Genomic DNA, 14,274 nt, shown 5'->3' with positions numbered 1-14,274 from the left:
TCTGTGAGTGAAGAGAAAGGAAGCTGGTGTTGGGGGGAACTAAAGTGGGAGGCACAGGACCACAGGAGGCAAGGGCTTGCTCGTGTGGTGGCCAAGAGAAGAAGGCCGGGCTCCCCTAGAGGGTGGGGAGGGCGACAGACCGGGGGGGGGGGTGCAGGGAGACCCAAGAAGCCCCTGCGCCCCCCCCCAGCACAAGCTCAACGGGAAGCAATAGGGAGCTGGGGTGGCAGGGCCCCGGAGCAACTGCAGGCATGTGGAGGGGGGGCCTGGGGCACAGAGAGAAGGCCATCGGAAGCCAAGCCGCCAGGGTGAGTGTCCCTCAGTGTGTGTGCTCTGGGAGCGGGGAGACAAGGACAAGGAGATGGTGGTGGCAGGAGAGGCGGGAGGGGAGGGAGGGAGGCTGCTGCAGCAGAAGCCCCGACGACGGGGTGTGCACTGGCAGCCTTGGTGGGGGAGGAGACCCGGGCGCTGGCCTGGGGGATGGTGGGCTCCGCGAGCACAGCCCCAGACCCTTGGCTAGTCATTGACAGAGTATCAGGAAGTGGGGATAGTGAAGCCGAGTGGACTGAGAAGAGAGCTCACTGGCCACATGTGTGGGAACAAAGACCCCCCCCAGCTCCTGCTGAGACAGGCTACTGTAAGGCAGCCCTGAGGCAGGGGCCTCTGTCTCTGTCCATCTCGCTCTGCTCCTCATGGCTCCGGCTTCTCTGAGTCTGTCAGTCTCTGCTCCTGGGTCCATTTCTCCACCTCTGTCTCTCTTTTTGTCTATTTCTCTGTTTCTACCTCTCTGTCATAGTCTCTGTCTCTTGGTCTCTGTCTATCACTGCACCGGTTTTTGTCTTTGTCTTTTTTTTCTTTTCTTTTCTATCTTTGTCTCTGTTTCCATGCCTCTCACCATCTCTTGTCATTTCCTCTTGGTCTGTCTCTCTGTGTCTCTCTGTCTCTCTGCTTCTCTCTATCTCTGTCTCCATTTCCAGCCCTGTCTTCACACACTTGGTCCAATACACAGCGGCACACATATTTCTATCTGGGTTAAAATCTTGGAGGCTGCAGGAGTGTGTGTGTGTGTGTGTGTGTGTGTGTGTGTGTGTGTGTGTGCTCATGCGCACCTGCATGGGGGGCAGGCAGGCAGCCCTGTGTCCATGGATTAGAGAGGCTGTGTGAGGGTGTGTCTGACTCTGCTGTTTATGTGAGTGGGTGGGTGATCATGTTTGTGGGGACCCCCCAATCTCATGGGGACTCTGTGTGTGAGCACTCGGGGATGCCATGTGGAGGGGGGCCATTGGAAGCCAGAGGGTAAGCCTGAGGCCAAACCCCCTCTGCCACCAGTGGGCCTTGACATGGCCTGGCACAAAATCCAGCAGCTTCCGCCCTCCACAGGCATGAGTGGCTGATGCATAGGAAGGGCGCCTGCTGTGCTGGCTGCAGTCACTGTCCTTCCTGCGCGCCATTTGGTTAGCCTGACTCGCTCCCCCGTGGGGCTCAGGAAAGCAGGGGACACTGGGATGACACTGACTTCCTGTGTCCCAGACCCAGACATGGGGGTCCCTATTGCCCCACCTCCACTCCATCAGCTCCCTCAGCCCTATCCTGCGACAGCCGCTGGCACAGGTCCCGCCACAGGCTGTGTTCCCTTGGAACACCTGCAATCTTGAAGCACAGGGGCACTGCTAAAGTCTCCAACTGTGCCACCACAGGGTGAGGGTGCCCCAACAGCTGCCCACCTCCTTCAGAAGCCTAACGACCTCCTGTCCTCTCTCGATTACCTCTCCTCCAAGTCTAGGACAGGACAGCCTGAGTGGAAGTGAGGGCTGAGCTCGGGTGGGCAGGAGGGAATACAGAGATGGGCCTTCATGGCTGGTGCTCACACCTGGACGGACCTGCAGGGAGGGAGGCCTGGAGGGATGAGAAGCTGCCCCCCCCAGGACCTGCAACCTGCTTGGTGTGTGATGGGAGGTGGTCAGTGCTGCATTTCACCCTGGCAGAGTCTTGCCTCACTGTTTATCTGTACCTCTATCTCTACAGACTTACCTGTCTAACTGAAATCAATGCAAACACACAATTTTTAAGAAGTTTTTTTTTTGTTTTTTTTTTTTTTGTTTTTTTTTTACAGTTCTAGGGGTAGAAACAAAGGCCTTGGGCATCCTGGGAATGTGTTCACCACTCAGACACACGTTGCCTTTTTAGTTTTGAACGAGGTCTCACTGCATTGCCCAGGCTGGCTCTGGATGTACTTACTCTCTAGCCCAGGATGGTCTGGAACTTTCAGTGTTTCTGCCTCAGCATCCTGAGCAGCTGAAAGGACAGTCCTGCAATCCCAGGCCTGGCAGGACCTAAGTTTGAATCTAGCTGACTTTGCCATTTACTAACCAAGTGACCTTGGGCACAAATGTCCTTTGTCTTGCCTCATTTATCCTTTCTGCAGAATGGCTCACGGGAGGATGGGTCTGGCACAGGAAGACCGGGTCCCTGTACCTTTGGTTCTGAGCAGGGGTGGGGGCTTCTGGTGGAACTGAGCCTGATGGGTCTCAAGCATCCTGAGTCCCTGTTGCTTACTGACTAACATCCTCTCTCCTCCCACAGCCCCCCAGCGTGCCCTCGGAGTATGAACATTGAGGATGGCGCAGGCCCACATCCGCGGCTCCCCGTGCCCCTTGCTGCCGCCTGGTAGGATGTCCTGGCCCCACGGGGCTCTCCTGCTCCTGTGGCTCTTCTCCCCACCCCTGAGGGCCGGTGGGGGCGGTGTGGCTGTGACCTCAGCCGCAGGAGGAGGCTCCCCGCCAGCCACCTCCTGCCCAGCAGCCTGTTCCTGTAGCAACCAGGCCAGCCGGGTGATCTGCACGCGGAGGGAGCTGGCCGAGGTGCCAGCCAGCATCCCTGTCAATACCCGCTACCTGAACCTGCAAGAGAACAGCATCCAGGTGAGCCCGCCTCCATCGCTCCTTGGCCAGTGGGTCAAGGCAAAAAGGGTGCAAACCTCTGTCTCCCTCCTCATCCCTCTCATCCCGGAGTTCCTGGTGTCTGCACACTGCTTCCCGTCCTCGCCCCGCCCACCTTTGCGATGTATTTCCAAGCAGGCTTTGTATGTTTTCCTGGGGTGCCTGTCCCACCCCCACACCACAGGACAAGGTTCCTTGAGGTAGCCGGAAAAGGCCTTTCCACTTCACCATTGCTTGAGTTGGCCCGACATGGCATCTCCCAGAAAACCTCAATGTCTTCTTTTGGAAAGTAGGGACTGGTCCCTTCTGGTCCTGGAGAACTGGCTGGATGAATGATGGGGGCCAAGGGGTTCAGGGTTCAGGGTTGGTACCTGCATAGTGGTCAGTGGAGGCTGCAAGTGTCTTTAGCTGTCTTTGGCTGTTGCACAACCTTCCTGATGCGGTGGGGCTAGGGACTGTGCTGGTGGCAGGGTGAGAGGTCAGGAGCCGCCTCCCACCTCTGCACTGTGACATTCGGAACAGGTCTCTCTACAGCGGGAGGCTGAGGTGGAGCCGTCCAAAGCCTGCAGACTGCTCACAGCGCCCCAGCCAGCTCTCAGCTGTCTGCAGACATAGTGCCTGTGAGCACAGACATGGGGCTCACCCCCTTGAGGATTTTGTTGGTTAGTTGGTTCTTGGGTTTTGTTTTGCTTTTCTATCTATCTATCTATCTATCTATCTATCTATCTATCTATCTATCTATCATCTATCATCTATCTATTTGAGGTAGGGTCAGCAACTCACTTTGGATCTATGGCTGGTTTGAAACTCTCTCCACAGGCAGCTCAAGCTGCCCTTAAGCCTGCTCTATAGCCCAGGTTGTCTTCAACTTGCAGTGAGCCTCTTGCTTCAGTCTCTTGTGTGTGGGGATTACAGTTGTGAACCTTCATATTTGTTTTAAAGGCATCATGTCAATTCCAAGTCCCCATGTAGGCTGCCTTGTACCCATTTCATACAGGTGGGAGAGAGGAGGACACCCTCACAGAAGGTCCCAGACCCCAGCGCTCAGCAGAGGGCTTGGTGGCCCCACCATAGCTCTCCTGCAGAGCCAGACTCAGAAGAATCAAAGTCTAGGGGTTTGGGGGGAGGGACAGGCTCTTTCTGGGTATCTGGGAAGCAAACCAGAGAACTTTGAGATCCAGGACCACACTGTACCTGGCATTATCCATGACTTCTCCAGGCCCACCTCACCATTTCTGCCAGTTCACTTGAAGTCTGCCCCACATCTCTCCAGCTGCAGCTTCAGCTGGGCTGTCCATACCTCTCATTAGGGGCAGATCCTCTGCCACAAAATGGAGATCATCAAAGGATGAAAAAATAGCAGGAGAAATAAGAGCCCTCGTTTGTCGCCGCTGAGGGGGTCTGCCCGCCACTGTGGAGGCTGCTGACCTCCCTGAAAGCTAAGGTCCAGAGCAGAAAGACCAGTGGGCCTGGCCTCCATCTAGGGTCTGCCTTCCCGAGGGCAGCCCTGAAAGCAAGAAATGTAATGCTAGCTTGGCATGGCAGCGTGTACCTAGAACCCCAGAAGGATGATTGAGAGGGCCACCCTGGGCTACATAGTGAGTTTCAGGCCAGCCTAGGCCACAGAAAGAGCATGCTCCAAATCCAACCAACAAACCAACACACAACAAAAGAAAAAAATTAAAGGTTTAATTATCCATATTTTTTAAAAAATCAACACATCCCACCATCCAGATATAAATAACCCCTGTTTACATTTGTTTTCATACCTTTCTGGGCTTATGTAAATGCATCTTTTAATTATTTATTACAGAATGAATACAAATTAATTTAGGAAAACTAGAAAATACACCTAGATTAACATATAGAGACAAAAGCTACTCACAGTTCCACAGGCTCAGATAGCTCTCTTTCCCATCTGGAGTCCTCAAACTGATGTCCCCAGCATATCCTCAGGGTCCTACCTGGCCTTTGCTTCCGTGTGTGTGTGTGTGTGTGTGTGTGTGTGTGTGTCTGTGTGTGTGTTTGTGCCTGTGTCTGTCTGTGTATATGCCTATATCTCTGTGTGTATCTGTGTGTATGTGTCTGAGTGTGTGTCTGTGTGTGTGTCTATGTGTATATGTGTCTGTGTGTGTGTGTGTGTGTGTCTGTGCATGTCTGTGTCTCTGTGTGGGTATCTGTGTCTGTGTCTGTGTATGTATCTCTGTGTGTGTCTGTGTGTGTGTGTTTGTGCCTGTGTCTGTGTGTGTCTGTGTGTGTGTGTCTGTGTGTGTATGTGTGTGTGTCTGTGTATATGTGTGTGTCTTTGTGTGTGTCTGTCTGTGTGAGTGTATCTGTGTGTATGTGTGTGTCTGTGTGTGTCTGTGTGTGTCTGTGTGTCTGTGTGTGTCTGTGTGTGTCTGTGTGTGTCTGTGTGTATGTGTGTGTCTGTGTGTGTGTCTGTGTGTCTGTGTGTGTGTGTCTGTGTGTGTGAGTCTGTGTGTGTGTATGTGTGTGTCTGTGTGTGTGTGTCTGTGTGTGTGTCTGTGTGTGTGTGTCTGTGTGTGTGTCTGTGTGTCTGTGTGGGGGGGTCTGTGTGTGTGGTGTTTATGTGCCTGTGGAAGCCAGAGGTAGATGCCAGGTGTCTTCCACAGTCACTCTCCACCTTTTCTTTTGAAGTGGGCTCTCTCAGGGCACAGATTACTAGGCTTACTGGTCAGCAAGCCTCATGGGTCCTCCTGTCTTCCTTGCCAGCGCTGGGTGACAGATGTGCACCACAATGCCTGGCTTTTCCACTGGTGCTGGAGCTCAAATGAATGCTAGTCTCCCTGCTTTTACTTTAAGCATTTTCCCACCGAGCCATGACCTCAGCCTGCTTTCTTTTCAGAAATGAGAACCACAGTGTTCAGTGCTGTCCTAAGGTTGGGTTTCCGCACCTGGTGGGACAGCCAGGAACATCTTTCTCGGAGCTGTCATTGCTGGGCTTTTGTTTTTGCAGTATTTGGAGGAGTCCAGAGCCTCCAACATGTGCTCTACCACTGAGGCACAGCTACCCCCCCACCCACCCCCATACACTGGGGGACTATAGGCAGGAGCTCTACTAGTGAGCCATACCCCCAGCCCCTCACTGGGAGATCCTAGGCAGGGGCTCTACTGCTGGGCCACGCCCCCAATCCTCTTTCACTTTTTATTTTGAGACAGGTTTTCACTCAGTTGTCCAGGCTGGCCTTGAACCCACTCTAACATAGGAACATTATAAGCTTGTCATCCTCCTGCCTCTTGCCTACTTAAGGATCTGAAATGCCAGGCCTGTACCACTAGGTTTGGCTTGGTTTAGCGTTTTTGAAATAGATTCCTACTATGCATCTCAAGCTGGCATTGAACTCCATTTCCAAAGTGCTGAGACTACATACATGTATCGCAGGCCTGGCTTCTAGTGTGGTTCGATAAAAACATAGTATTTCTGTCATCAAGAAGAGACTGATTAAATGGCTGGGTGTTCACGCTCTGGAGTGCTGTGCACTCATTACAAACAGCAGCAGAGGGGCTGGGAGGCTGGGCAGTAAGCCTCCATCCAAGAGCACTTGCCTTGCTTTTGGTCCCAGCACGGTGATGGCTAACACCAAAGAAAGACTGCTCGCTTCTCAGCTGCAAATGGAGATAATTCACACCACATCTTCCCATTGCTCCAGACTTAACACTTGTGATGAGAAGTGGGCCTGCTGAGTTGGAGTTCAAGATCAGAGAAGCACTACCCAGTGGTGTCATTTGATCACTACCTGTGCCTTGTGTGTACAGGCATGTGCACACACGCACATACGCATTCAACATACCATCCTTAGACTACACACACACTTAACATACCATCCTCAGAGACTACACATACACACCATGCCATCCTCAGAGACCACAGATACACACACACTCACTTAACATACTATCCTTATAGACTACACACATACCATCCTCAGAGACTACACACACACACACACATACTCAACATACCATCCTTAGAGACCACACACACATACCATTGCCTGACTACTGTCTTGTGAACTGTCTTCATGACTCCCCTTGCCTGCCACCATTGCCTGCTGCACCCTCAGTATCCAGAGCAAGAGCAGTGAGCCGTAGGCTCTCAGCGGACATCTGAGAGCAGATGGAAGGCTGCCCAGAGCTCTGCCCTCTACTGAGCAGCACCCCTGTCCCCACAGTGCCCTCTTGTGAGAACCTGCAAAATTCCCACCACCTGTTCCCACAGTATCCTGGCCTGGGAGTGCCAGGCAGGGGATGAGGACAGAAAGGGCCACACTGGGCACTTGGGACTCTAAGAGTATTTACAGGATTCTCCCTAATGTGTGACCATCGTGGTTATATGTGTAGGCTCAGGGGAAGAGTCTCTAACACAGGACAGGGACAGTAAGTGATCCCCATAGGCTGGAAGAGGAATCTTCTCACTTGATTTTAGATTCATTGCTTAGTTTGTGGCGCTGAGGGTGAAGCCTAGAACATCCTACTTTTCTTAAATCTGCAGTTGTTCACTGGTCCCCAGTTGTCCAAATGGGCTGGACTCCACAACCTGAGAATGTGGCCCCAGGGTCACTCTGGTTTGGTGACAGCCCACCAGGTCCTGGAGAAGTCGGAGTGTGGGAAGCAGCGGGTAGATGGTCACTCCTCTGTCCCCTCCTCTTTTCCGGAAGTTGTTCCACCTGGCTGGGACCCTTACTGCAGCACCCTTACCCATCCTATCCCCCTCCTGCCCACAACCATCCTCAGATGCTTATGGTGCCCTCTACCTTCCTGTTGCTGCTGCAATGGTGGTGTGTGTGTGCACTTGTGTGCCTGTGGTCAGAGTTCCTCTGTGTCATTCATTGGGAGCTGTTCACCTCATTTTTGAGACAGGGACTCTCAAAGGCCTAAAACTCACCAAATCAGCTAGGCTGGCTACCCAGCCAGTCCCTGTCTCCATTTCTCTGACTCAGGATCACTATTGTGAGCTATACACCTAGTTTTTTATGTGAGTGCTGGGCATTGAACTTAATCCCTGTGTGTGCACTCACTCTCCCTGGGAGCTCTCCCCAGACCCTGCAGAGTGATCGCCATGGATGGCTTCTTCCAGGGAAAGGTCTTAGCACCATGTGTGCATTTTTCTTAGCAAAGTGCAGCTGCCTCCACAGAGGCTGTATGCAGTCCTTCCACCATGACCACTGGAAGGAAACTGAAAGTTCAAAGACTTACCATCTGAGGATGACCTAAGAGCCAGCATCCCACAGTGAGGAGTGAGTTACCCCATGCTCCCTCTGTACAGCTATGGCTAGGGAAGGAATTCCCCACTATCTCTCTGGATTCTGCATAGGCATTTACAGTGTGGTCTCAAAAAAGATTGTGAGACACTTTGAAGTGCCCCATATATGACATCGAACTCTCAGTAAGCTGTGGAGCTACAGGACTAAGAAGACTGAAGCAGGAAGAAGCCAGGAGTTTAAGGCCAATGTGGGCTACGTAGTGAGATTCCATTTCAATCCATTGAGCAATCAATTTTACAGAGCTTTCAAAAAATAGGAAGAACTCCAAATGATTCCCTAGTGTTAATATTTTAAAACTTCACAGGGAGGGCGTTTGGAGACATGCTCCAGCTGTTTCCAGAACTGGTTGCTCTTGCAGAGGACCTGGGTTCAGTTACCAGCACCCACATATTGTCTGAGAACCTCCTAACTTTGATGTCCTTTTCTGACCTCTGAGGCACCAGACACACACACATAGTACAAATACATACATGCAAGCAAAATACACATATGCATAAAATATTTGAATTGTTCTCTAAAGGGTTGTTCTTTCAGAAGACCTACGTTCAGGTCTGAACACCTACGCAGCGGCTCACAACCACTTGCAACCCTAGCCCCAGGAGGATCTGACATCCTCCTTCAGCCTCTGTGGCACTGGACACACGTGATATACATGCATACATGCCAGCAAAACACTATACACCTAATGATAAATAAATCTGTGTTGTTGGTTTTGGTGTTTGTTTGTTTGTTTGTTTGTTGAGACAGGGTTTCTCTGTGTAGCCCTAGCTGTCCTGGAACTCATTCTGTAAACCAGGCTGGCCTCGAACTTGTAGAGATCTGCCTGCCTCTGCCTCCAGAGTGCTAAGATTAAAGGACTGTGCCACCACCACCCAGCTATAAATAAATCTTTTAAATACCATTTCACAAGGAATGCACAAAAATACTACCCATGCTTCTCTCTCAGGGTTGCTCTTTGTGGGCAATTTAACTTCTCCGTGATGTCTTGTTTTCTAAATGTTTGCTCACTGAGAGCCTCCAATCTGCAATCAGGACAAGTAACTGGAAGTAACAGATGCAAATCCTGGTGTGGTGGCAGAAGCCTGGCTTCACAGATGCTCAGGAGGCTGGGGTAGGAGGACAGCCTGGGAGACTCAGTAAAGCCATTTCTCAAAATAAAATGTAAGATGGTTGGGGTATAGCTCAGTAGTACTGCCCCTGCCTAGAAACCCCCAGTGAGGGGCTGGGTGTGGCTCAAGGGTAGAGCTCCTGCTGTAGATAAGGGAGGCAGAGACTGATGTTAGCTGATGGATGGGTACCTTCTCCCCACACCTGTCTGAAGAGCCTGGGAGAGGGCGCACAGCTGCCTCCTGCGACTGAGCTGCGTGCTAGGTTAGGTTTGTTCTTCTCTATCCTCATCTTTTTCTTCTTTGAGGTAGAGCTTTGTTTATCTCAGGCTGGCCCTGAATTCACTGCAAGACAGGCTTGAAATCCTGATCCTTCTGTCTCCACCTGCTAAAGGCTGGGATGACAAAAAAGTGTCACCATGCCTAGTTTATACAGTGCAGGGGACGGGACAGGAGGCCCTGAACACTTCACCAACTGAAGTCTCCCAGCCCCACCCCCAACATTCTTTAGTGTGTGTGTATATAGTGTGGTGTGTGTGTATATAGTGTGTGGAGTGTATGTGTGTGTTGTGTAGTATGTGTTGTGTGTGCGGCGTGTGGTGTGTCTGTGGTGTGTGTGTGTGTGTGGTATATGGTGTGTCTGTGGTGTGTGATGTGTCTGTAGTGTGAGTGTGTGTGTGTATGGTGTGTGTGTGTGATGTATGTGTGTGTGGAGTGTATGTGTGTGTGTGGTGTGTGGAGTGTATGTTTGTTGTGGTGTATGGAATATGGTGTGTGTGTATGTGGTGTATGATCTGTGTGTGTGTATGGGAGTGTGTATGTGTGTGGTCTGTGTGTGTGTTTTATGTATGTGTGGTGTATGTGTGTGGAGTGTGGAATGTGTGTTGTATAGTGTGTGTGGTATAGGGTATGTGTGATGTGGAGTGTGTGTAGTTTATGTGTGTGTGGTGTATGTGTGTGGAGTGTGGTGTGTGTGATGTTTAGTGTATATGGTGTGTGGTGTGCAGTGTGTCTGTTGTGTGAGTGTGTGGTACGTGTGTGGTGTGTGTGAGTGTGGTATGTGTATGTCTGTGGTGTGTGGTGTATGTATGTGGTATGGGGTGTGTGTATGGGGTGTGTGCGTGTGGTGTATGTGTGTGGTGTGTATGTGGTGTGTGTGTATGTAGTGTGTGCGGTGTATGTGTCTGTGGTGTGGTATGTGTGATGTGTATATAGTGTTTGTGAGGGGGTATTGTGTGTATGTGTGTATGTGGTATTTATGTGTGTGTGTTCCTGTTTGTACGTGTGCTCATGCATGTGTGGAGGCCAGAGGACAACTTCAGACACCATTTCTCCGGTAGTAGCCACATCCTTGAGGATGACTCTCTCAGTGCTTGATGCTCAGCTGTCAGGCCAGGCTCCCTGGGTAGTGAACTCCTGGGGTCCCCAGCCTGAAGTGACAAACACCTGCCACCACACCTCCCTTTGTTGTTGTTTTATGGATTCTGAGAATCAAACTCTGGCCCTCCTGCCAACTTGGCAAGAACTTTGCCAACTGTGTGTAGGGAGATGGGGGTTTTGAAGTAGAGTTCTATTTTATAGCCCAGGCTGGCCTGCAACGTCCCATAAGCCTCGTACCTACAACCATGGTAAACACTGACCCTGTAAACACTGTGACCATTCATCCCATGCCCTGACCCTGTAAACACTGTGACCAAGAGGTTCTTCAAATGCAGATACCTTCCTCCTCCTGGGACACCTTCCTCACCAGTTCATCTATACATCAGTCCCCATGTGCTCTGTGTCAGGGACATACAGGGTCCACTCTCAGCCACAGGCACATTATGGAAACTGCCCAGACCCCCACTTCATCCTGAGTAAATTGAGGATAACAGGTCCCTCTGTCAGAGCTACTGAAAAGTCTGGGGGCTCGGGAGTAGGGGTGTCGCCCAGTTGGAGAGTGCTCACCCACAGCATGGCATGAAGCCAGGCCTCAGTGGCCCGTACCTCCCATCCCGTCTCCCTTCATGAAGCTGTCACACTGAACACTTGGGACTGTTATGTCTGCCTGAGGGCTATGCACTCCTCACTCTAGACTTAGGCCCTGAGACTCCACCTCCACGAATGAAGTCAAAGCAGGAGCCATCTTTCCCAGCCTGTGCTTTCTCACAGTCAAGGAGAGGAAGGAGGAGGGGACCCACCAGCCCTTCCTCAGCATAGACAGAGCACTCCAGCCTGAAAGAGTGAGAGACTCAGGGCAGTGCCTTACTCAGGAAGTAGAATTAGGGCTCAACTCTTTCAGCTCAGCGCCTCACACTTCATAGTTAATGGCAGACAGGAGGGGAAGCCCAGGCCCTGGCCACAAGGGAGGGAGGAAGGGAAGAAAGGGAGGAAGAAAGGAAGGAAGGAAGGAAGGAAGGAAGGAAGGAAGGAAGGAAGGAAGGAAGGAAGGAGACCAGTCCAACCCTGGGTGACTAAGTTGCCAATCTGGTGGCAGCACATGGCCCCAGCTGAAACAGCTGAGGGTTTTGGTTTTTGATTTTTGATGTGTGTGTGTGTCTGTGTGTGTTCTGTGGGTGTAAATATGTGCATATGTGATATGTATATATATATGTTTATACTGTGGGTGTATTGTGGTGTGTGTGTTTGTGTGGATGTGTGGTATGGGTGTATGTAGATATGTGGTATGCGTGTGTGTGCTTAGGGTGTATGTGTGGTATTTGTGCGTGATGTGTGTGTGTGGTATGTGTATATGTGTGAGTGTGGTATGTGTATATGTGTGAGTGTATGTGTTTGTGTGTGATGTGGGTATGTATGTGTGCGTATGTGTGGTGTGATGTGTGTATATGGTGTGGTGTGAGTGTGCAAGTGTCTGTGTGTAGATGTTGTCTGTGTATGCTGTGAGTATATGTATATGTGTGTGCTATGTGTGTGTTATGGTGTGGTGTATGTATGTTGCATGAGCATACATGCATATATACTGGCCAGAGGTTAGCCTGCATCTTCCTCCCCAGTGTTGGGGTCACAGATGCACCCAGATTCTTATGTGAGTTCTAAAGATCAAACTCAGGACACCATGCTTTGGATGGCCAGACTTAGCCGAGTCAGCCAGCTCTCCAGCCTAGTATCTTTTAAAACTGAAAACAAAAATTTGTGTCACAAAAACTAAAACAACTGTTACCCTCATAAGCTGGCTCAACTTTTTTTCCCTGCTTCATTACATTCAGCACATATGAAAACAATTTATCTTAATAGCATTAGGATGAACGGTCCACTTAATCATTTTCCTACCACAGTTAAATTTTTAATAAAGGATCTCCTGACAGTTTGTTTTCTTAAAAGCCCTAGCAGAACACAGTGTGATTCACTCAACTCCAGTCCTGGTTACAGACTACAACAAAGTGCACGGTGCTCCGAGAAGCCAGGCTGCAGGAAGGGCTGGGGCGAGCCTCTCTGCCTGAGTCTCCACTAGGTCCTCAGTTCTTGCAAGGAACCAGGCAAGAATCAGCAGTTCCTGAAGGACTGAGGGGATAGGTGTGGCTAGCTGGAGTCTGTCATTCCAGACCCCATCCCCTTTCTCCTTTATCACAGCAACATTGGGCAAGAGGTGGAGGGCTCCATGCAGCAAGAGCCTACCACCATGATGCCTGTCAATAGTCGGGGTGTCTTGAGAAACAGAACTGATGAGTGGATAGATAGATGATAGATGGATGGATGGATAGATAGATAGATATACATAGGTAGGTAGATAGATAGATGAATGGACAGATGGATGGATGGATGGACGGACGGACGGACGGACGGACGGATGGATGGATGGATGGGACATGTTAGAATGGCTTACAGCCTGTGGTCCAGCTAGTCTAACAATGGCTGTCTATCAGTGGAAAATTCAAGAATCCAAGTTGTTCAGTCCAGGAGACTGGATGTCTCAGTTGTTCTTCAGGAGACACTGGAATCCTGAATAAGTCAACTTTAATGCTAGTGAAGAAATGGACTTGCCAGAGACAGCAAGCAGGCAGAGAGCAAGCTTCCTTCTTCCATGTCCTTTATATAAACTATGTCATTCTGGGCTTTCCCTGAGGACAGATGTGGACAGGACAGACACAGTCCTGACTCCAAAGAGACCATAGTATGATAATTACCCATTTGGTGTAATTGTGGAGCTTCTGGCCTTGGTGGAGTGATTGACCTCAATACCTCAACACTATCTGAAGGCGTGGCCAGATTAGAGGTGGATCTGTATTAACGGTGGGTCTTCTGACTTCAAAGGTCCAGATTAGAGGTAGGTCTTTCTGTTTCACATGATTTAACTAAAAACGAAAAAAGAAAAAAGAAAAAATCCCTCTGGGTTGTGCCCAGCCATTTGGGTTTTAGGTAATTCCAGGTGTAGTCAAATTGACAAGCAAGAATAGACATGAGAGTAGCCTTGTGACTCTGGCCCCAGCCTTGGAGGACATCTGGAGTGTTTCAGATGGTATTGGGGTACTGAAGCCCATCACCCCAGCATGCTAGAAGCACCACAATTTCACTATTACAGATGATCAATTACCATATGATCATATGGGCTCTGTGAGGTTAGATATGTGTCTGTCCTATTCATATCTGTCCTGCTGGAAGGCCCAGAATTACATAGAACTTCTCAGAACATCCATCAAAGCCAGTGTGGTGGTACCTGCTTAGGGTACCAGGGCACCCCAATCAGGGCAACTAAGAAAAAATACAATGTTTGTCTTAGTCAATGTTCCATTGCTATGAAAAGACACCATGACCAAGACAACTCTTATAAACATTCAATTGGAGTAGCTTACAATGTCAGAGGTTTAGTCCATTATCATCATGGCAGAGGAACATGGCAGTGTGCAGGCAGACATGGTGCTGAGAGTTATACATTCTGACCAACAGACAGCAGGAAGAGAGAGGAGAGGGGAGGAGGAGAGAGGAGGCCAGGGGAGAGGGGAGGAG

General features: G+C 50.4%; 1 protein-coding gene across 1 annotated transcript in view; it reads left to right on the top strand.

Moving 5' to 3' along the window:
* Window positions 1-217: 217 nt before the first annotated feature.
* Lrrc4b (leucine rich repeat containing 4B) overlaps window positions 218-14,274 on the top strand; it is a 21,118-nt gene continuing 7,061 nt past the window's right edge. Inside the window, exons 1-2 of the mRNA XM_028785836.1 lie at window positions 218-308; window positions 2,584-2,921. Of these exons, the coding sequence (XP_028641669.1) occupies window positions 2,619-2,921 (303 nt within the window). The 5' untranslated portion in view covers window positions 218-308; window positions 2,584-2,618. The remainder of the gene's footprint in view (window positions 309-2,583; window positions 2,922-14,274) is intronic.

This window comes from Grammomys surdaster, unplaced genomic scaffold, assembly GCF_004785775.1.
Source record: "Grammomys surdaster isolate TR1022 unplaced genomic scaffold, NIH_TR_1.0 125349, whole genome shotgun sequence".
Taxonomy (NCBI): domain Eukaryota; kingdom Metazoa; phylum Chordata; class Mammalia; order Rodentia; family Muridae; genus Grammomys; species Grammomys surdaster.
This window is presented reverse-complemented; position numbering and strand designations above follow the sequence as displayed.